The 23,312-nt window shown below is 45.8% G+C and overlaps 2 protein-coding genes across 4 annotated transcripts in view; one reads left to right on the top strand and one right to left on the bottom strand.

Annotated features, from left to right (window-relative positions):
- entpd5a (ectonucleoside triphosphate diphosphohydrolase 5a) overlaps nt 1-9,886 on the bottom strand; it is a 15,286-nt gene extending 5,400 nt beyond the window's left edge. Inside the window, exons 1-8 of one of the 2 annotated variants that reach the window (XM_023828379.2) lie at nt 9,843-9,886; nt 3,781-4,225; nt 3,169-3,248; nt 2,424-2,567; nt 1,847-1,922; nt 1,293-1,328; nt 691-779; nt 280-359 (exon numbers count right to left, since the gene is read on the bottom strand). In XM_023828379.2, the coding sequence (XP_023684147.1) occupies nt 280-359; nt 691-779; nt 1,293-1,328; nt 1,847-1,922; nt 2,424-2,567; nt 3,169-3,248; nt 3,781-4,009 (734 nt within the window). In that variant the 5' untranslated portion in view covers nt 4,010-4,225; nt 9,843-9,886. Of the gene's footprint in view, nt 1-279; nt 360-690; nt 780-1,292; nt 1,329-1,846; nt 1,923-2,423; nt 2,568-3,168; nt 3,249-3,780; nt 4,303-9,842 lie in introns of those variants that run through there. The other variant, XM_023828378.2, reaches the window with a different exon arrangement.
- Nucleotides 9,236-23,312, top strand: LOC111852444 (basal body-orientation factor 1). 2 transcript variants are annotated; one of them, XM_023828377.2, is made up of 10 exons: nt 9,237-9,389; nt 16,139-16,391; nt 17,107-17,172; nt 18,946-19,089; nt 19,171-19,251; nt 19,805-19,875; nt 20,457-20,601; nt 21,307-21,800; nt 22,235-22,339; nt 23,099-23,312. In XM_023828377.2, exons 1-10 carry the CDS (start codon nt 9,346-9,348, stop codon nt 23,199-23,201), a joined length of 1,506 nt encoding a protein of 501 aa, XP_023684145.2. In that variant the 5' UTR covers nt 9,237-9,345; the 3' UTR covers nt 23,202-23,312. The 2 variants fall into 2 exon arrangements, with proteins under 2 accessions (XP_072555374.1, XP_023684145.2); XM_072699273.1 differs by lacking the exon at nt 18,946-19,089 and having other exon boundaries at nt 9,236-9,389.

Below are 23,312 nucleotides of genomic sequence, written 5' to 3'. Positions count from 1 at the left end.
TAATGCATGAAACAAACGATAGTAACTTGGCAAATATTTAACTGACCATGCAGCTCCCACCCCTACAAGTCTGGGTCATCCACTGCTTTTTAAATCCTTTTCAGACAAATGTGACCACATGGTAAATTATTTGACATTCCTACCAAAAGAATTTCAGAATTTTCTTTCAGTTAAAGGGAGCGACCACTGATGTATTTATGTACCACTAACTGTATTACATCACCATGGCAACCGGATAGGCAGGGGATCGATGTCATTAATGTGACGGGGAAGGTTTACCTGTGCGTGTAAAGTTCATATGTGGTGTTGAACATGTCAAATCTTGCAATGTAATCAGCTGGAGCAGAATTAACCGTTTTCTGTGGAAAAACAAAAATTATTTCCATGCACTTGTCCCTGGTGACTTAAGTTGTACAGTCCATCTGTATTAGTATAGATTTACAAAACTTAATGTGCTATCATCTCTTTCAGAAATGAAAGTATTCATTCTATAAATCACCTAATGAGATGAACATTCTGTTTTCTGGTCTATTTAGCTGAGGATGGACAAGTCAGGTATAGAAGTTACCAACAAAGAGCTCTCAGTTATACCTGTAGATATAGATGTTATCCCACAAAATGAAGTTGTAATTCTGGGATAAGACACGGTGACAGCATGTGTGTGAGATGAGACTGGAAAACAACATTTACCTTTAATTTGGGGAGGAATGTAATCTGAGTTGAGCCGCCACCCAAATCCAAGATTCCCACAGTTTTTTGGGATTTGGCATACAAGTGACCTAAACACAAATGCATCACTTGTTGAGCACAACAGAACATGCATGCATATATATATATATATATATATATATATATATATATATATATATATATATATATATATATTTTTTTTTTTTTTTAACAAATACATAAATGAAGAGAGAACCCTGTACAGTCTTTGGAAGGGAAACCCCCAGAAATAGTTATCCTGCCATTTAATGTAAACATTCAGGGGGCTTGTTTATAGAATGGGATTATTTTTTCTTTGCTATGTGCTGGGTAGTGTCACCACTGTATCCTGACCAGCTCTGTCACCAGAGCGAAACACGAGTGCGCCCTTGGCCCTCATAAAGTTCACAATAAGGCGCATTCAGGGTCTAAAAATCCAGCGGGATATCACATGCCATCGCGAGCAGATGGAGTACCGCGATCGGGTAGGAGACGCACGGATTTGCGTGTCTGGGAGTCAGCGCTCGGTGGTGAACCTGCCAACACTCACACCACCCTGCTAAAGAGCATGAGCAAGAGCTTACCGGTCAAAAAATTCACTGTGACCCACGCCAGGATCCCTGTGAGAGAGCAAGAGAGGGCAAGATACGTCAGCCGTTAAGTTCTGGTGCCTGAAGCATTTCAGTAAATGTATTCCTGTGATGAGATTTTCCTAGGACTCGCTAATTTACATTAAATAAAGATTATAGCACTAAAACCATTTTAATTCCACACAGAAGCAGTAGGTCATTCACTTCCATTTAGGGACAGGGGAATTTGGTGACCCAAAAATGCCATAAAATATCCCATAAATCGAATTGCACATGAGTTCATAGAGTCATGCGAGGTGTGGACCAGTACTTAATGTGAAATGTGGGTGGAGACACACAAAGTGAGTTAATTACACAATGAGGTAATAACAGACCCCGTTTTAAAATTTAAAAAAGGGCCACACTAACCAAAATTGCAGAACAGTAGGTTGACAGTGTCTAGCAAGTAATATTATACAAAACATGATTAGCAAAGGCGGGTTTCCATGTTTTGTCAAGTGATTCTGCTTACTGTTAATCATCATGTTACATTTTGGAGGGGAAAATACCTTCGTTTGCTCCATTCATTAAGGTCACACTGTCGTTTGGAACGAAAAAGGGGGACTTGGCAAAGACCTCATGGACCTAGAGTGCAAACGACAAACCGCAGATGCATTGGTTCAGGTAGCCTATATGTGCACTTGATTATCTTCAACACTGGACGTTGCATCATGATCAAATGCGATAGTAATAACAGTGTAACGAAATCTCACGCTAAAGCATGCTTTGAAGAAACCTAAAGGCAGAGCATTCCTCATTTATTGTAACCGCAATTTCTATTCGTAGATGCACCCTGTCATTCTTGCAGACATTCAGACATTCGTCTCGATTATAAAAAAAAAATCTGCTGCGCATCTGTCTAGCGGATTGCACTGCAAGCGATCAGCACAGCAGAAAATAGCATAGTAATATTAACATAACAGATGCCGTTGCCCCAGACAGCCCTGAAACAGCTGCTTTTACGTGCACAGCGACTCCCTCGCCCGTAAGCACTTAGCGGTTTCCCCCGCCACCCCTGGCCTGACGCACGACTTCCCGGCCAGAAGCCCGGGTGAGGTAACGCGTGTGAACCGGCAGCTTCCCCACCTCATCCAGAATCGCCCTGGCCTTGTGTTCGGGAAGCAGCCGGAGACCTGCGGTGGCTTTTAGGACCACCGGAGTCCTCCTCCATTCTGAGTGGGGAATAGTCTTCTTCGCGATCCTCAGGAGCTGTTTAATGGTGTTTGCACCCTGCGGGACACGCACAGTAGTAAGTAATAATAAGAGCTCCGTGCAAAAATTAACTCAGTATTGCATCCCTAAGATATACTACCACATTCAGGTGTATAAATGTCACCTATGTATTTGTTGTTATATTTTAATGTTGCACACTGCATATTGCAATGTTGTATTGTTTTGTGTCTTTTGTATAGTATTGTGTCTTGTTCTATTGTTTATGTATAGTTTGAAGTCACTTTTGTGTACGCTGCTTTAGCTCTTTTGGAATTTTCTTCGGGATCACTACCACTACATGTTTTTCTTACATAAAAATCTATTTTCTCATTGCAGTTACATTGTCTACAACTAATTGGGAAAAGATGCCTTTATCCTGCAAAGAGAAGTATCTGTTTGTTCCTAAAGTATTCTAAGTGCAGATTTGTGGACTGCATCCAAGTTCAATTTCACCATAGTTCAATTTCAACATTTAGCCTGTCCAGAGCAAATTAGCGTCCATTTACCACGTCTTTGTACCGAAATGTAAGCATGCAAAATGTACAGATTTGTGGTATTTGAATAACACATGTAAATAAGCAAACGTAACGTAATTACAGGAGTAAAATTGTGGACATACCTCTTCAGGCATGTCTGCATAGGCAGACAAGCCAGGCTTCACTGCGTGGTACATTTCATTCTGCAGAACCGGCAATCCAGCTTTAAAGAAGGAGGAAAAAAATCACACACCAATCAAGCTGGAAACTCAGTAAGCAGATCTTTAAATAAATATAAACAGACTAACTTATATTAGTGCAAATTTATGTAAAATACTCCATTCTACAACACAAAATATTGTAACCACAGTACTGAATCAGCTGTGCAAATAAATCAAACGAATTACTCCAGAACATGTGTCTGAACTGCGTTAGTGCCAAACGAGCGCTTAAAGGGAAAAAAAAAATCATGTAAAGTCAGCCTAGGCAGAGCACACATTTTTTCTTTTTTCCAAATGAAATGTGAGTCTTTAGCAGAACCGGTGAGGAGCAGAAATTTCACAGTCATTCGCTACTTGGAACGGTGAAGCAGCCACAGCTGGTTCCAGAGCGTCTGGTCCTGCCTACGACTCGCCACCTGCGCTCGGAGTGCACGTTTACCTTGGCGCTCCGCAGTGAACGACCGGCGGCAAGCACGCACTGCGCGGGAGGCGAGTGGAGGCAGGGCCAGGAGGTCGGGCGGGGATCAGGCTTACCGTCGTCCTTCTGAATGAAGGTATAGATGTGGATGCGCGTGCCGGTGCTGCCGGCGTCGAACATGATCCCGTAGAACGTGCGGCTGATGTCGGGGGAGCGGTCGGCACTGGGCAGGAGGTTCTCCATGTTGGCGGAGCGCTCGCGGTGGTAGAAGGCTGCCTCCACCAGGAAGTTCCCTGCCAGCACACACAGGGCCGTTACGGACAGGAGCTGCAGCTGCAGAGTCATCGTCGCACGCCGGCTGTGGGATGCTTTTCTGTTCTTGTTAAGTCTTGCTGGTTCCGGGTGAGAGCGGTCGGTCTGCTCTGCGTCTGGAGAGTAGGGGCTGCAGCCTGTTGGCACCAGCCCACCGGAGGCGACAGGAGAGCAGCTGAGCCGAGAGGATGCCGGAGTGAAGTCGGGGCCGTCTGGTCATCTCTTTACTGTATATAAAGACATAAGGGCCTGGAAGGGGGCCACGCCAACAAAACTCATCCACCAATCCAGTGGCGTTACATCCCTGTTGCTTTACACATCCCCCTTCTGCAAAGCTGCATATCGAATACCTGCCTGCCAAAAATGTAATTTTTTTTTTCCCCCACTGATGCTGAAACTGCTAAGGATGCCCCCTCCCCTCCTGATTTAAATGGGCAAGCTGTAATCCCCCCCCCCCCCCAAAGGAGGGAGGGGAAAAAGTATTTATCGGGACATCAAAACGGTTGGTTTGGTCTTAAAATATATTTTATGGGTGCATTTAATTAAAACTTGCAGAAAAACGTGTTTCTTGGGTCTTCTATCTAAGATTCCTTTGCCTACAAGTTTTTTTGGCTTTAACTTGAAATTCACACACAGCTCCCTCAGAGGACAATAATGTCAAGATTTTGCAAATTAAGAATAGGCTACTTGTTAATTTGCAGTTCAAGCTGCTTGCTTATATATACATAGCAACTAAAAATTAGTATCCTCAAACACCACTTTATTATTATGGGTTATGCAATTCACCGAACAACTGAAGTGTGTATTCCCTATTGTTTTTAGAAAAGCAGGCACTAATTTACCACAGGACCTTGTGGTAGAGAGAGAAAAAGCTCATACAACAATTAAAATCTGAATAAGTCAGTAGAGGGTAGGAGAGAAAATGCATAAAATTCCGGAAAGAGGGGTAAGAGGAGCATAGAATGAAACAGTGAGTGATGACTACGTGTCTTTGAGCGAGTAGATGCATGCTAGCAGGTGTGAGGGTGCCGTTTTTCCAAGAACAGATTAAGAGACGCCTTGCCAGTGGATGACAATCCGGTGACAGCAGGAGGACCGGCCTTGGAGAACAGCCGGTGTTGCGGAGTGCCTCACTGCACACTTCCTTCCTTTCTGAAAAGAGCACTGCACATACGCAACTGCAAGCAGCTGGCACAGACAGGGAAGAATGTGTGCAATCATCACACTCCCACTCAACTCTATGCTAACCACAGAACTTCTAAGGACGGGGAGTATTTTTGGGGCACGTTTTGGAGGGAAAAAGGCATCGCCGGGCATGTTCTCAGTTTTAGGTGGGTGGCTGCTGCAGTTTCACCCTCCAGTGATGCTTTATCAGCTCTGCGGCTGTTCGTAATGAAGGGCTTTCTGTTTCAGTCCGGTTCGCAGGTGAAGCCATGTCTCGGGACTGAGCAGCAGCCCCCTGTAGGTCCTCATGTGAACTGCATCCCAAGCCAATGTGGACTTTCTGTCTTAAGCCATGCTGCAGACAGGCAGGGAGACACTGAGCTGAGGGGCTCCAAGGCGTTTCTGCCCTGCGGCGTTACGCATCCCCGAATGAGCTCTGCCTAGCCACAGATGGGGATGGGTGGAGCCGCAACCCCGCCAGGGAGGCGGAGGTCCACGGACCAGAAATTTGAAGAGTGCTGAGTGGAGGTCCGTAGAGAGGCCAGTGCGGGATGGGAGGGTCTTGGCAGTGTCACTCCCCACTCACGCCATTCCAGACCAGGGGACTCTGCTGTGCAGTGCACTGTCCCAACACTGTAATTTGTACTAAAAATATGGTACTTATTTCCTCCACCTTCATTTTTTTTCCTAAATCCTGTGGCCTCTTTTTTCCAGTCCTGTGGTACACCATTATAGTCTTTTTCTGCATGAATCTGCTGGACCTTATAGTGATTTCTATCATTTTAGGGACATTCTACCTTCCTATTGCAAAGAGACTGTGCCACAGGAAGAGTTTTATAGCAGGTAATATTTCTGAAGCTACAGTGGGCAGCCATGACCCTTGGAGAGGAGAGAGAGCGAGAGAGAGAGAGAGAGAGAGAGAAAAGAACATGACAGAGTCGATACTGGGCTGCTGAGGAACTGACAGAAACGCAAGCAGGCGTCCCAGTAAACTGGGATTTAACACACGCCAAAGCGATTCACGCCAACTGAAGTGTGGATTTAATGTTAATGAACAGTCATCCATATTTTCCTTCCAGCTAAAATTATAGTTGACATTCGCAGTAAGCAAATATAGAAATAAACAGGAAAGGCGCTGTTTCAGAATTATGCTAAGACGCTTCACAGAGGGATGAATCTGAATCAGTTTTAATGGTTATTGATAGTGCAGCTTTTGTGCCAATGGAAGCAAGTCATGCATTATACTGAAAGCACACTTGACAGATTCGACAAAGCGAAGTCTTTATTACACTGTAATGCTGAAATCAAACTGTTTATGCAGGGGCCTGCAGGCATATTAAAGTAAAGCACGTAATAGGGCCGTACAGGAAAGTCATTGGGAGCCTCTGCTTGTCAAAGTCTCACTTTCTTGGATTCGGTTTATTGTTTTGAATGGAGATTTAAAGAGCCAAATCATAAAGTTAAGCGTTTTTACACATAAAAGTCACTGTGAAATGCTGGACTTTGTGTTAGTTTATGGCATTTGTTTTACACATGTGCCAAAGCTTCCGATGTCAAACATCACATAAAATGTGATTTAACAGTATAAAAGGATATTTTTGGTTGTTCGCTTTTTTAGTTGGAATATGAGTCTGTAGTTTCTGGTACAGTAAAAGCAAAGTGGGTGTTCTTTTGAACGGAAAGACTAAGCTTTCCGTAATGTGGCACAGTGCTGACAAATAAATACAAATATACGGCAAGTGCAGGGATATTTCTGATTGTCAGACACATACCGGGTTTTTTACTGTAAAGATGACACACTAGATGTGATCTGTAAAGGGGGCACGGCGAAAAGGCTTTCCTTACAGTCTGTGAGTAACATGGGACCAACACAGGTCCCCCCAAGAATCAGTTTGTGTGTGTTCTGCCCGGAACATGCATTGCAGAAACCTAAACCGTGTCATTACAATACCAATGATAATCATAGCATAGGCATGCAAGTGGTTCTTTCGGACTTTTTCCCTCCGTTTTTGCCTTTTCTCCGAATCATAGCAATTAGCTTTAAATTTAGTTCGCAGGTCCCCTACATGCGGCGAGCCGTACATGTTATAAGGTCACGGCAGCTACACCCTCATATTTTGCGATATATGCCACTTGGTCTTTGATACTAACGGAATGTCCTTTGATCTCCGTCCAGGTTTGCAGATCTGGCCCAGCGCTTGCGGACCGTGCAGCAACATACCAGGCTGTGAGCGAAAGCGAAGCTCAGCACCACGGATTCACGTTTATTTCGGACACTTTGGTTTTTCGGAATCTGCCAAGTCAACTGCAGTTTAACTTCACTTCAGTTTTTGAAATTATATAGCCTCTGCAAAAACATGCTTGATCTTATACTTGATAGTTTTTTTATTAGGTTTTTTAATGCAGATCAAAAACATAATGTGGCCTGGCACTGGCGTGCACAGATAGAGACGAGGTGGTGCTGAAGCACTTGCCCTTTTGCCCTCAGTCCAAAAAAGTGCCCTTTTGAAAGACGTGATTTTATTTATTTTTTTTAAAGCTGCGCGATTTAAAAAGGTGTGAAAATAATGGCTTGATTTGTGCCCCTTCTTCAAAGACACCCGAACCCTGTCGCTTTTTCACTGTCACCGTGTCACGTGAACACGCTTGCAGTTCATTTGTTGTGAGGCGTGTAGCAGCGGCATGACATAGGACTACTTGGAGTAGGCATAGTAAGCTAACTATAGCGACTGGGAGCCACGGCGGACAACACGGCAGCTCTTTCCCTTCCCAACCAGTCAGGTAACCCATGAATCGAGTGAAATTATTCTGTTTGCCCTCTAAGACCAACCTGCAATTGTTTTGTTGTGAAGTAGCCTGTCAGAAACTGCACATGACAAACTTTGCCAGCTTGCCCCCTCCATCCATCCATATGGATAAACAAAAAAACGACACATTTAAAATGTAACCTAAACCATTTAGGCAACCCCACTCTCCATCAATTCCGACCTTTTTGCATACACTATTGAAAATATCACGTTATGCTATAGGCTACATGCCGTTAGGCAGAGGGCTCTTTTGAGCCCATTTTTCGTTACAAATTTTAGGATGATCTCACGGAAATCTGTGAATAAATACAAAGTTTTCAAACTGAAGTCAGTGACGGGAAGACATCACACTTTTTAGAGATGGAACTGCAGAAAAACCTAAAACCTTGACATGATTATGAATAATAGAATTATGGACGTTTCTCCGTTTTTGTGGATTAGCCTTTCCATAACTAACGTCAACTACTGTCCTACTTTGGTAAGATTGAAATTAATGTCTTTGACTGTCTTTAGTAGGTGTCTCCTGTGAGAAAGTTAGAACACCGTCCAACTGTCTAAAGATGCAGTCTTTAGCCTAACTGGTTGTTACTGACTCAGCGATGCTCGCAGACATTTACGCACTGTGTTGTGAATATGTATGTATATAGTTTAGAGTTGGATACAGATTTTATCTTTTTGTGGTGTGATTTTTGATTTTTAGAGAATGTTTTGAAATAAAAATCAAATTGCATTTAACCTGTGCGTTTTTTTTATTATAAAAAGAAAAGGTTTTCCACATATGCAAAAAGTGCCCTTTTTTCCCCCTGGAGCACTTGCCCCCCAAAATGTCTGTGCACGCCAATGCGGCCTGGTGTACTGTCGTTTTAAAATTAAGCAATACTGTTTGAAAGATCTACTCAGTTAAGTAAATTTAAGGCAAGAACACAATTTGGAAACAAATAAATGGTTCCTGCTTTCCAAAGTTTGAATATAATGAACTGCTTTCATGACAATATAAAAAGAGACATTTTATATATCTATGCATATTAACTTATTTGGCACAGCTGACAAGCAAGTGACATTTTGACGTGCGACAGGACGTCTTAATCCTACGCTTCCGAAGTTCAGATATCTACAAATAATTCAAGATAAGAAGTTTTATTTCCCCACAAACACGTGAAATATTCAAATACAGCGACCCACACCTAACACGGACCGCTACCATTCGCCTCCCTGAGATTCAATAGGTTAAAACACCCGAACCTCGACTGCAGAGCTGATCGGACAGAGTCGCGGTTACGCTTTCGGTCTGACTGCGTCCGCGCACGTGGGTACGTTTCTATGGTGACCACAGAAACAAGCCAGTCCCGGACCTTGGAGTTGATATATTATATTAGGCTACTGCTTATATTGTGAGAAATGCATAAAAAGAAGGGGAAAAAGGGAAAGAAGGTGGTGAAAGGGTAAGACATCGCCAGCATTGGCTATACTGGTTATATTCGTATGAGCTAACTTTACCTTAACAAGACAATAGTCTAAGATACCTAGAATGCTTACCAGTAATTGTTTTTTGTATGGGACAATAGCAAAAAACGATATATATTACAGTGTAGCTCAATAACGAGCTGATTTGGAATGAGGACCTGCGGATAAGGCGCCAACTTCAGGGCCATGGAGCTGGAATTGAAATAACAGGAAACTGAACTGAATTCTACCAAATTTCAAGAAATTCCACTTTTAAAACGATGTCTTAAAAGTAGCACATTTCTGGCACATTTGTGATATTAAGTATTCTATAAAAAGAACTGACCTAATGTAAAATTAGCGATATGAACTTCGAAAAGATAATGATTTGATGCAATAGAAAGTGAAAATGAATGAAAAATATAAAAAGATATTTAAAACAATAAACTTACTGATTTTAAGTTTGAGGCATCATTCCGTTTTTATTTGGCGCTTTTCGCAACAATTGCACCAAGGCACTTCTCATGCGTGTGTGGCAATCCATTACTACATTATTTATACAAAATGGTGCTTTATGTAAATCAGAAGCACGCGAGGCATTGCGAATTTTCTCCACTTTATGTAATAACTTGCACTATAAATGTCAAGTTTCTATTGAAGGAATTCTTCTCTGGTTTAAGTATATTCCAGTCTACATCATGGCATAGATTTCTACAAGTATCTTTGTTCTACAGCTATACTGTCCATTCATTTATCTTAATTGCCTTCAACTTCTCATTTTTATTTAATTAAATTTACATAGTCTATTCTTATGCCTGAAAAGTACCTTGAACATTTTGTTTCCATAACGTAAATATACAATACTGTGCAAAAGTCTTAGGCAGTCAAAAAAAAAAATCTTTAAAAATGTTAGAATTAATCATTTTAAAATGTACACCTGTGTTTTTTTTTCCATTGGACCACTACCCCACCTCATATGGCTAATCAATACCTCATTGACCTTTTAACCAAATTTAATTACATGTGCTGGTTGTGAAATTTCAAGACATACAGAGAATGTCTGTAGTGGCCTGTGGGGAGCTTTGGGAACTGAAGCGGTGTTCATCCAGTAAGATACCAGTAACGTTCTGGAGAACAGAAGAAATACTTTGTTTATTAGGATGCTCTTCCTTTGCATGTTTTCGTGTTATATTGTGTTTTTGTTCTGAGCACATGTACATTTATTACCCAGATAAACTTTAGTTGTTTTCTTTGACTGCCTAAGACGTGTTTCGCAGTTCTGTATATCCCTCTAGCTCTGGAATACACCTCTTGGTGCTACTTGGACACATGATCAGTGATGAACCCGCGGTCATGGGGTGTTTCGGGTCTTTGATCATCAAACACCCTCACCCAGGCGACTCAGTCAGGGGTGATCAGCCCCCAACTTGTGTCCAAGTGGTCTACTACTCCATGGATCCCCCCTCCAGATCCACAGCCATCTTGAGGCTTTCTCTGCAGCCTCTGATGTTCTTGATAGCTCTTTTGCACAGCTGACCTTTTACTCCAAGAAGTTTGAGAGTACGACGTAATGATTGGCCAGCAAAACCCCAGCACCCCACCTCCGCTGGTTCGCCGTGGGCTTTCCAGCCTTTGCTCCTACATTCCACCACCAGCTCAGCGTGTTTAGCCCTCTTGCGCTCATTGGCCTCCTCAATCCGGTCTTCCCACGGGACAGTAAGTTCTACCAGAAGCACTTGCTTCGTTGATTCTGATGTTAACACCTGGGCGGAGTGAAGTGGCTGAGATGTGCTCTGGGAACTTAAGCTGTCTTCCCAGGTTGACTTGGAGCTTCCAATCCCATGCAGTACTGAGAAGCCCTCTGGAAGAACTTAGCTGCTGTTGTGCCTTCCCTCCCGCTCTGACGAAGGTGATGGCCTGTTTGGGGGTGTGCTGGTACTTGCTGCTGGTAATCGCCACGCTAACTGTGTCTGCCAGGGCCCTGAGATGCCAGCGATACCACCCCTCCCCCAAAGCCTTTGGACAGCAACTGAGGATGTGTTCCAAGGTGCCTCTCTTCTGGCACAGCTGGCATGCCGGAGTGTCTGCTAAGCCCCAGTGATGCTGATTGGTTGGACTTGGAAGAACATCGTACACGGATTGGATGAGAAACTTGAAATACTGAGGTTCGGATCTCCAGAGCTCTGGCCAGGTAATTTTACACTGTTCAGCGTGCTCCCACCTTGTCCAGGTGCCTTGCTGGTACATGCCGACCATCTTTGTCCGGCGGTCTTCCTCCACCTCTGCTCGTATCTCATCCTGCACCATTTGACATTTCTCCCTTCCTCCAACTTTATCCTAGAGGGGTTTGGGAAAGCTGCCAATTCCTGCCAGATCCACTGCCACGTTGCCGACCAGGATGCTGTGCTGGAGCCGTGCCTCTGCTCTATCGACAGCTTCCTGTGCCTTCCACTTCCTTCCAGTTTTCACCAGAATTCCCGTCGCAACAACTTTGGCATCAGAGGAGTCGCGGTATATCATCACCTCTCTGGCACGCGTAACCTTGAACTCCTCTGACAAGCCGCTGATAGGAAGCTGCAACATAGTGGAATGCCCATAGAAGGCAATGCTGCTAAGGGACCGAGGGAGCCCAAGCCACCTCCGTAGGAACTGGCTGATGGTTCTTTCCAGTGTCTCCACAGTTGACATAGGAACCTCGTAGGCAAGCAGAGGTCAAAGGAGCCTTGGAAGGACTCCATGTTGGTACATCCAAGCTTTGAATTTTCCTGGGAGCCCCGACTTGTCTATTGCTATAAGCCAAGATGTCAAGTCCCTCTTGGTTTGCTGGAGTGTGTCTGAATCCCTCAAGGAGCTGTTGAAAACCTTGCCCAAGCTCGACAGGTTTTTTAGTCACCGATGGAATTGGTGTTCCTCCTATGGCAAAGCAGAACCGATCAACCACTATGCCTTTCTTGAGGACCAGAGATCTGGACTTGCTAGGCTTAAAGCTAATCCTCGCCCAGGAGATGAGTCGTTCGAGCCCCTGGAGGAGCCATCTGCACCCAGGAACGGAGGTTGCCGTCACTGTAAGATCGTCAATAAATGCTCAAATTGGGGGCTGCCGAGTGCCAGATCTTGACATGGGGCCTCTACACTCAACCTCAGCTGACTTCATAATCATGTTCATTGCTAGGGAGAAGAGTGGCACCGAGCCAGTTATTATACCCTTCTCCAGGCATTGCCAGGCAGATATTGATGTTCCTGATGTTACCCTCAATCGGAAGTTGTTGTAATAGTCCAGAATGAGGTTTCGGATGGTCTATGGCACATGATGTCTTGCCAGTGCTGTTTCAACAAGCTTATGCGGAATGGATCCATAGGCGTTGGTTAGGTCCAGCCAGAGTGCTACCAAATCTCCTCTGCTCTCCCTTGCCTCGTGGATCAATTGAGTCACCACCCCAGGGTGGTCTAGGCATCCAGGTACTCCTGGGACTCTCCCCTTCTGTACTGAAGTGTCTATGTAACCATTCCTCAAGAGGAAATCAGTTAGTCGTTGGGACACAATCTTGAAGAAGATCTTCCCTTCAACACTGAGCAGCGAGATAATGCAAAACTGCTCGATCTTACTTGCATCCCCTGCTTTTGGAATCCAGACTCCCTCTGCAGACTTCCACTGAGCAGCGACCCTTCCTCTCCGCCAGATCACCTTTATAATGTTCCAGAGTCGCACAAGAAGTCTTGGACACTGCTTGTAGACCCTGTATGGGACTCCGCTGGGGCCAGGGGTGGAGCCTGATCTTGCTGCCATCACTGCTTCTTTGACCTCTTTCAGGGTGAGCTCTGAGGTGCTAAACTGGACCACGGGCTTTGGAGGCTTTCCAAGTGCCTCACACGGGCTGAGAACTTGTTCCCTTAGTGGGTTACTGAAGATGATGCTGAGATGGTGGTTAATCTCCTCTACAGGACACGTCAGGTTCCCACTTTTCTTCAGTCCCAGTAGTCTCTTGGTGATACTAAATGCGACTTGCGCTTCTTGGCCCTCTCCTTTCCTTTCCTTCTGTGCCACTCAGCTCACCTGAGTGTAATGAGCTTCCTCCTTGTGATCTCCCTGAGCTCGTACAAGGCAATCCTCTCCTCTTCCTTTGCTGCCCTGAACTGGCGCTTCAGGGTTTTCAGTTCTTGCCTCAACTGGCTGATCTTATGCTCCTGCCCGTTTGGTCTTGCTGGTTTACTAGACACAGGCCTTTCTATGACGCCAAACCATTCCACACCTATAGTCATTATAAGGGTGCACATAGTGTGGAGTTTATGGTCAGCATCACCCTTTGATGATGTCTCCAGAATCTTATCTATGTCCTCATCCAGCTGAAGCTACTCCTTCTTGTTAGCAGCAGGCCACTTTACCCTCGTGGGGGACTTGTGCTGCTTGGAGGTTCCGGGCTCTGTGGGGTGAATCCGGGCCTGGCTCCTCCTCCGTCTGACCAGGGTCTGTGACCAACACTTGATGGAGATATAAATCACGAAATTCAAATTCAATCCCAGTTGACTTTATGTAGGGTTTTCCTCCCTCAATTCAAACTCCAGCACGATTTCCTGATTCAATTTGAAATTGATGAGTTCATTTATGAATAGCCCTGACAGTCCTAGTGAATATACCTTCAGTCCTTGATTACTATACCTGTTCCACATCTTAAAGAGTTGATCACACATAACTGGTGAAACAGTCACTCACTTCAGTAAAAGAATATTGTGGATCTCATAACGATCCAAGTTAGCATATCCTTAGACCATATGGCAAGATAGGAGACGTGGAAATAGTCGGCCTGAATGTCCAGTTAAAATAGTGTGCAGACTAGATCGTTTCAGTTTGAACGGTAGCATGTGTGGGAGGGTAACAGGCTTGGACACTGCACTGAGATGTATAGAACTACATATGTGTCAACATAAAAGCACGCAACACCAATCTTCACTGATCAGCCATAACATTAAAATCACCTGGTTGATATTGTAGGTACCCCTCATGCCACCAAAACAGCTCTGACCCATCAAGGCATGGACTTCACAAGACCTCTGAAGTTGTTCTGTGACATCTGGCACCAAGACGTTAGCAGCTGATCCTTTATGTCCTGTAAGTTTTGAGGTGGGGCCTCCATGGATCACACTTGGTTTGTCCAGCACATCCAACAGATGCTCGATCGGATTGAGAGCTGGGGAATTTGGAGGCTGAGTCGACACGTTGAACTATTTTCCATGATCCTCAAACCATTCCTTGAAGAATTTTCAGTGTGGCAGGGCGCATTATCCTGCTGAAAGATACCATTGCCATGAAGGGGTGTACTTGGTCTGTAGCAATGTTTAGGTAGGTGGTATGTGTCAAAGTAACATCCACATGAATGCCAAGACCCAAGCTTTCCCAGCAGAACATCACCCAGAGCATCACACTGCCTCCATCGGCTTGCCTTCTTCCCATAGTGCCTCCTGGTGCCATCACTCTCCCGGGAAATGACACACATGTACCCAGCCATCCACATGATGTAACTTATAACATGTCTCCTCAGACCAGGCCACATTCTTCCATAACTCCATGCTCCAGTTCTGATGCTCACGTGTCCGCTGTAAGCACTTTTTGCAGTGGGCAGGGGTCAGCATGGGTACTCCGACCAGTCTGTGGCCACACAGCTCCATACGCAGCCAGCTGCACTGTGTGTTCTGACACCCTTATATCATAGGCAGCATTAGATTTTTCAGCAGTTTGTGCTACAGTAGCTCTCCTGTAGGGTGGGACAGAAAGGCTGGCCTTCACTCCCCACACGCTTCAGTGAACCTTAGGCACCGATGACCCTGTTGCCAGGTCACTTGGCCTTCCTTGGTAGGTACTGACCACTGCATACCGCAAACACCCCACAAGACCTGCCGTTTTGGAGATGCTCTGACCCAGTTGTCTAGCCGTTACAATTTGGCCCTCGTCAAAGTTGCTCAGCGGTAAGTTTCCCGAAGCCTTCTTAACGTTCAACATAGGATTTACAGACACCGTAACGTTAAGGCTTCAGGAAACTCACCCCAGATTCTTATTCTTGCCCATTTTTCCTACTTCCAATACATCAGCATCAAGAACTGATTGTGCAATCCTGCCCAATGAGGCATGAAGGTCATCCATTCACTCTATCCATGCAACATATTCTTTCTTGGTGGGTTGAGGAGCACAACTTAGTAGTTTTTTGTTGTCCTAAGCAGGTGCCATCCTGAATCCCACACAGCATTTTAGCTTGAAGTGGCACTTACATTAGCAGCTACAGGTTAATGTAGGAAGAAAATTGACACTCATTAACAGACCCATAAAGTCTAGTGGATTTACAATCTTTCACCATTCATCGCTCCCCTGCGTACCCCAATAATTTGGAACTCATCTCTTCAGCCTACAATACATATACCAAGCCAAATGCTTTCTTAAGAAACAGTCATGACTATGCACCAAAAATAGTGCCGCTGGGGGAGCAGAATCCCTGTTTTGGGGGAGGGGGGAATTATGCCAATTTAACCCCCCATGGCTAAATGACAGTAATTACATTCTACTTCCACGGAACTCACTCCCAGTAGCTTTCACAGGATGAGACAAAGCTCAGCAGACGACCTTTCTGTAAAGAATGGTGTGATGTTCCTGAGGGGCCCTTTCCACGTGACTCTCGGCTGTGCCTGGTGGCCTGGCACCACACTGGGAGACAGCCGCTCGCCCTCATTCCCTTTACCTTTCACCAAATTTTGTCTTTAGTAAAGGGAAGAAGGAGACAAAACAGGAGCCCAAAGGTGACAAGGAGACGGACATCGAGAAGGCAAAAGCAATAGCAGCTTTCTGGGAAAGTAGGCTGAATGTGACGGAGCTCTCACGAGCGGAGTACCGCGAGACGGCTCATAAGCTGGCGCTGGCCAATGAGGAGCTCGGCCAAGAAAAGGAGCGTGCAGAGAAGGACAACATAGACATCATCACCTTCCTAAAACGGAGGGAAGCTGAACGGGAGGGGAAGGTGAGAAGTCTCTCGGTTGGGGGGGAATGTGATAAAATACCACAGTTAATGAATACTTGTTGGTAAAGTCTTCTCATCTCAATCATGGCTAAAACTTCAAAACTAAAGTGGAATTTGCACATAAGTCAAATGCAGTCAGGAGAAAAAAAAGGGTTGCAGTTTTAGTATTAAATTGCAATGTACCAAAAGTTACAGGACACCCGTCTACTGGAAAAATGGGTGTGACCACAAAATAAGCCAATGCTTTGATTGTCAGAGGACAGACCTTGGAACGCTGCAGTGGCCAGCCCTGTAGAACATCGCCGATGTACTGGAATGCTAAATTAAGGCAAAGCCAGGAGCCCCCCCCCCCCGGCAGTAGCTGCCTAGAGCATAGGAGCACAATACAGGCAACTGACTGCCAGAAGTAACACAAAGCTCTTTCATTTCTATTCATAATTATGTGTCCAATGATTTCGGCTAGTTAAACGCAGGTTCACCTTATGCTAATGACAAATGCCGCATGACATAGAAGCATTCTGTGTAGCCGTCCAAAGCCGCTCCAGAGAAGTACAACAGCCTTAAGTTGATATTCTGTTACTTTCTGAATGCTGCGATTAATTTTCTGTTGCGTACCTTTAAACAGTGGGCGCCACCACCTGTCGAGTTCATCGATTTTGGAAGAATGCCAATCCATGCTTCAGTGCTGTTAAATTTTTTTATATGTCACTCACAGATCAGCCAGTTGGAGGAGCAGCTAAGGGAACAAAAGAAGGCAGCAAGGAAGGAGTGTGAGCAACTGGTAAAAGCAGAGCATTCTGCCAAATTTTGCCCTATGGTCTCCTCTCATTTCTAATGACCACGTTCAGAGGACAGGGCAACAGGACTGTTAACCAAACACAAGGAATACATGAGCAGGGAAGAGGTCGCGCTCCATAGATGCCCACTGTAGTGCCTCCCCCGACCAGTATCATTTCCCCCAATAAATCATATTCACAATCTCACTCTTCAGATGGTTATTTAGTCCATAATTACCTACAGCTCCTCACAAAGGAGACACCGCTGACCTTGACCCACAGTCTTTAATTATAGACCTGCTGCATTCATTTATAAACAAAAACAAACACGGGAGGGAAGAAAGATCATCAGAAAACAAAAACCCTGCATTTTCTACCATGCAGTCTAAAATTACGCTAATCCAGTTCTGTGGTTGAAAAAAAAAAAACACATAATTAAAACCTGCAAAGGCCTGGAACATGCATACAAATTTCAGTTTAACTCCCCTGTCCCTCACGTGCAGCACGGATTCTTCGTGCTAAATTGCTACCATGTCATCTCCCTGGGCCTTAAAGGCTGTGGAACAAAAACGTCGCACAGATTTTCTTGTAATCCACCACAGTTTTGAGGGTGCAAGTCTGAGCAAGTTGATTGCTATTGCAGTGGTCTAATTGCCTATCAAAACATGCTTTTGAGTACAACTTTAAATTTGGAAACGTGCAGCACTGGGCAGCAGCTGTTTTCCATCTCTTACTTCATGCTGGTAAAAACGGGACCCAAGTGAGCTTTGGAAATAAAGGGAGGTTTGGTCTGGACCAGCTTGAAAGGTCCCCAATTTAGCAGAGTATGGCAGTGTCACATGAAGGCTCCATTTGAGAAAATATTGTTGTGGTTAGACCTAAGGATGCCTTTGCACACCCAGCCTTGTAGACCCCAGTCTTCAGCAAGAGGTGAGAAAACTCATCTCCAAAAAAAAAAAAAAAAAAAGTTCCATGTTCTTCAGAGAGAGAATGATGGTCAGCAGGAAGCCCACTGTGAACAGTGAAGAAAAATACGGCATGCAAAGCATTATTTTATACTTCAGCCGGTCTCCACTTATCCCACCTAGAGAATATCATATGGAATAATGATTTTAACACGTCAGATGCAGCCGTAACATGGCATACACAGGACAGATCTAAGGAATTCCTAATGAAACAAGACAGATCAGGAGCTCAAAGTGTGCGAGAATGACTTTGAAAGACACATGCGTGACATTGAAAAACCCATTTTTTGCTCAACCACAATATCATTGCAGTAATAGAAAACCATGAAATGATATTCACAGAAAACACCCCCCCCCCCAAAAAAGACTTCCAGTACTTAACTACATGAAAGCCAGCAAACATCTAACAGCTTGTGCGGTTGCAAGTCCTGTTCCCAAGGGGAACGTTTGTGAAGGACTAATGGCCATCTTGAGTCTTACTACAGTCTGTTAGTTTTTGTTACCAGCTATAAGTGGCACTCTTGTGTTCCTGGAACATTAGGTCATTCTCTTTCCCTAAAAGATCAGTTTCTCTTCTATTCCTAGTTACATAATTGTTCCCCTTTTTCGTATCTATCTCCATTCAACATATACAAAAGGTTTTTCTGTCCATGTGTGGTTGTGTAAAAACAAAAAAACCCTCATCATGACTGGCATTTCAGTGACGAAAATGTAAAACTTAAAAATATCCAGGGTGCTGAGATATACAGTGGGATGAAGTATCAAGTGGAAGTATCAAGCTTTTCTTTTACACCAGTGACTATACTGCCACAGGTTGCAGAATTCACGCTCCAGATTAACGAGATAGAGGGGAGGCTTCAGAAGAGGTCTGACGAGTTCCAGATGATCCAGGGAGAGCTTCAGATGATTAAGGAGTTCCGTAAGAAGAAAGCAGAAATGGAGCGAGAGCTCAGTGATGTAAGAACGCACGGAAATCGGGAAGTCCCGGATGGGCACACGTTTTCCCCAAATCCACTGACCATTTGACTGTCTAACCAGCTCAAGGAGAAGATTGAGACTGAAGACAGAAATCACAAAGAAAGCCTGGCTCGAATGGAACACAAGTTCTTCAATGAGAAGGTATAGCTTTCCACATATAGACACACTTACAGTGCATGACGGCTCACTCAAGCCTGGAATGCAGAAGTAGTAGTTGCAACTAATGATATGTTGAAAAAAATGCTACTCATACAAGGCTAAACCACCATTAATGGATACTGGGAGCAAATAGTGTAGAAAAGCCTGAAATATGGTGTTGCTGACTGAACAGAAGAAAGCCAAACAAGCTAACCATTATTGCAATATGTGTAATACACAGAAGCCAGGGCCATCATAAGGGGATTTAAAGCTTTAGATTGCGGTGAAGCAAATTGTTTGGGCAAAAAAAAAAAAACAGGCAAATAGGGTACATTTAAAAACTATTTCTTCACTTGAGTACAGTAATGCTGTCAATTGCACACAGCTGTCAGCGCCGCTGCAGACAGCCCGAGGGACGCTGCAGCCGGAGTCGTGCATCTAGAATGTTTTCTGTGAAGCACCATCACATGATAGAGCTGGGCCTCACGGTGCCATCGGGGGAGGGGGGCGTGGCGGGAAGGAGACAGAGTGACACTAAACCCTGTGTTCCGTTCAGCTGCGCCTGGAGAAGGAGGCCGAACAGAGGATCGCCAAGCTGGCGGAGAGGGCCCACAACGAGGCCATTGTGTGAGCGTCCCACCGTCAAACTGCCGGCTAATTTTACCCTTTGGGCTGCAGGATCAACCTTTAGAGAGGAACAAGAGGGGGAAACACAAATAATTTTTAGAAAACAAGGTTATTATCTTGACCGCACTAGTTTTCCATCCTGCAGATAGGGTACATCACCTAAGCCAACGGTTATGCTGTCCACCAGAGGCTGCCCTGCAATAAGGGCCTCCAGGTTCCTGGCCCGAGTGAAACGGCGTCTCTTTGCAAACATGTGTCCTGCAGCCAATTAGAATGCGTTAAAAGTGGATATAAACGAGGACCTTTCAGGGTGCAGTAATGGAACAGGGAGCCTTTAGGCAGCCTGGCTCAATAGGTGAAGGAACCATCTGGCACTTAGCAAGTGTGTGTTTGGGATGTAATTCAGCATTTTACAAAAACACACCAAGCTAATCAGTCATTTAATGTGAGGATTAGAACCTTACGGGGGACTAGAGGGGATTTGGGTGGGACAGAAGGCAGAGATCTGTCACCCCACAGTGGCTCAGAGGATGGTCCTGCCCCAAGCCGCAGAGCAGTGGCAGCCTGCCGTTTCTCTGCAGGCAGCTGGATGACACGTGCCGGTCGGTGTTCAGAGAGAACATCCGTCTGAACCAGGCGCTCGCTCACCACGTGAAGGAGACGGATGAGCTGAGGAAGACCACAGCAGCGCTGGCACAAGGGCGAGAATCCCTGGCCTTGCACAAGGTAGGCTGGCTGTTGTGGGCAGGCAGCGCTCTGGGCACCCCGGGGACCTCGGGGATCCTCGGGTGACTCGCAGCCCCGGGCCTTACCTCAAAGGCACTTGCCTTGCGCTCGTGCCGCCAGACCGCCGGGGGGGATATTCCTGACAGCCTGAGCCCCCAAAGCCGTTCTCTTGCCAGCCCGTGTTTGTTTTCATCGCGGCGGCGCTCTGCCCGTGTGCAGACGGTGCCAGCCAGTCTCTCCTGCTGCTTGAAGTTTCCGTGGGCTTGGGCTCCAGGCCGGCAGCCTCCCGCTCTGGCTTTTTGGAAACTGTTGCCTTAGGCAAACACAAACACGTTCTTATAACACTGGTTCTGTTAGCACGTCTTCCCAGCACCTCAGGCACCTGTGATCCCTGGCAATGCCATCAGCACCAGATACCACTGACATGTTGTTCACCGACGGCGCCGAGGGTCACACTTGGTTGACTCTGCTCAACCGCTGTAACTTAAGGGTGTAGACTGGGGATCCTTGGAAATGTAGTGTCCTTGAGTCATGAACACAAAAGGAGTTCAATTGGTAAGAGTCCACCATCAGTTTATTTAGATTTTCCATAAGAATTTCAAGTACGGTATTTGCAGTATCCGATTTTGCAATCATGCGTTAAATCCCCAGTTGACCTGAGCGTCTCTGGAGTTGTCTGTGGTTCCTTCCTGCTTCCCTCATCAGGAAACCAGTGAGCTGATGGCCACGGAGAACGTGTCACACCTGATGCAGCAGAAGGAGGAGATTGCGGCACTTAGGAGCAAGGCGGCAACACTGGAGCAGGCCCTGGAGCTCATGGCCACAGAGTTGGAGAAGGAGAGGCGGGACAGGGAGCAGGAGGTGTCGGCAGAAGCTGAGGCGGGCCGGGTGGGAACGGACCGGCTGCGACGGACGCTGGAGGCGAGGGAGCGGGAGATGAACCGCGTGAAGCTGCTGTCCCGTGGGGTGCTGGAGCAACGCACCGAGCTGGAGTGCTTCTTCCAGGAAGCGCTGCAGCAGGTGAGGCAAGAGATCCGAGCGAGCAGAGAGCAGTACCGGCGAGCAGCGCAGGCGGCCTACCAGCGGGGCATGAGTGAGGCGCGGGTCGGCCGCCGGGAGTACCCCCGCATCCGCACCTTCACCAAGAACGAACAAAGCACCAACAGCGTCCACACAGACCTGGAGGAAGCAGAGAAGTGGTACAGCCCAAATTCTCCTTTACCAATGCCTTCCTAGGCCTCACCCTCAGAAACAGTCCAGTCTCTGCTAGTTTGGCTCCTCCCGGACCCCAATAATACTAGTGATAGAACAGATTATTCCCAGATTCAAATTTTCAGAACAGCAGTATAAAGAATTCTCAAAAAAGGCTGTTCTGTAAGGCACCATTTTCCAAGCCAGTCCACATTTTTGCTCCCTCCCAGCTTCCAGCCAATCAAAAACACAGGATAACTGGCATGGTTGTGTTGGGAGCTGGGAGAGAACATAAATGTGGACTCTTTGGGGGGGGGGGGGGGGGCAAGGATTGGATTGGAAAATACCACTGTACAGTACTAAGTTCTGACTGGGTAATTCAGGCATCTGAAGCTTTTTTTTTATTATTTTTTTTTTTTACGTACATTAAAATGCTCTTCAGGTGTTATTCGAGGGGCGCCAGGGTGGACATTTCCGAGCTGACGTGGGAGCAGAAAGAGAAGGTGCTCCGGCTGCTGTTTGCCAAAATGAATGGCATCAAAGCGAGGTAACCACAGGTGGCCCCGCCCACACACGGTCACCCTTAAGATATGACACACTGCCAACAGGCTTCCTGAACATGGCCCCATCATTTGCAGTAAGCAGACACACCTCCACAACGAAATCAGCCCAGCTTAAGCCCACCTCGCCACAGAGCTGTGGGTCCATAGCGAGTCCTTCTTTGAAACTCCTCCTCTTTAATCTCGTGAGTGGAGAGGACGCCATAAAATATTGCTTGGGTTTGAACCAGTACTCCTTCTGTCCAATGACTTAAAAAGGACGACGAAAGAGCGTCTGGGTACTACAGTAAAAAAATAGGAGGCCGCAGAGTCTTACACAGGGATCAAACATCTGGCTCATCTGAGCATCACTGGTTTCTCAGTCCCTCCTCACATGCAGCTGTTACTTAGAACTGCAAACGTGACTCCCAGCTGTTGCCTGGTCACATACCTTTAAGAGGTTAGGATTCCCTGACAATCTATTATTGTGACAACAAAGCAAAAAACAACCATATTATTTGCTGGGCAACTGTCGGTCCCCAAGTATTCAGTCACCAACAGAGCAATGTTGCATTACAAACCATAACTGCACAAACCATGGACCCCTTAAAAGCACAAGGGAGACCCATTCAGATTCAGGCAACACCTTACCTACATTGCCTATGAAAGCAATGTCAGCGATTTTGGGTGACACACAAATTCCATGGGACGATCTGGTTTGAGAGTGGAATCAGGAATAACCACAGTTCCCACATGGCACCGTTTAGGGCAGAGGAGGAACCAACCAGGATGACCTTTATCACCCAGGAACCGGAGTCAGTGCCGCCCTCCAAACCCAGGTGGCTTCCAGACATTCAGACAAAGACATGAACCCCAGATCGGAGCTACTTACAGGGACGCCTCCATTCAGAGAAGCATCACCAGACCAGCACTTGCATGCAAAACTGAAACCTGTCACAATAAAAGCTTCATGACAGTGGA

Source organism: Paramormyrops kingsleyae, chromosome 14, assembly GCF_048594095.1.
Source record: "Paramormyrops kingsleyae isolate MSU_618 chromosome 14, PKINGS_0.4, whole genome shotgun sequence".
NCBI classification, from domain to species: Eukaryota; Metazoa; Chordata; class Actinopteri; order Osteoglossiformes; family Mormyridae; genus Paramormyrops; species Paramormyrops kingsleyae.
Note: the sequence above shows the minus strand (reverse complement) of the source record. Positions and strands in the feature narration are given on the sequence as shown.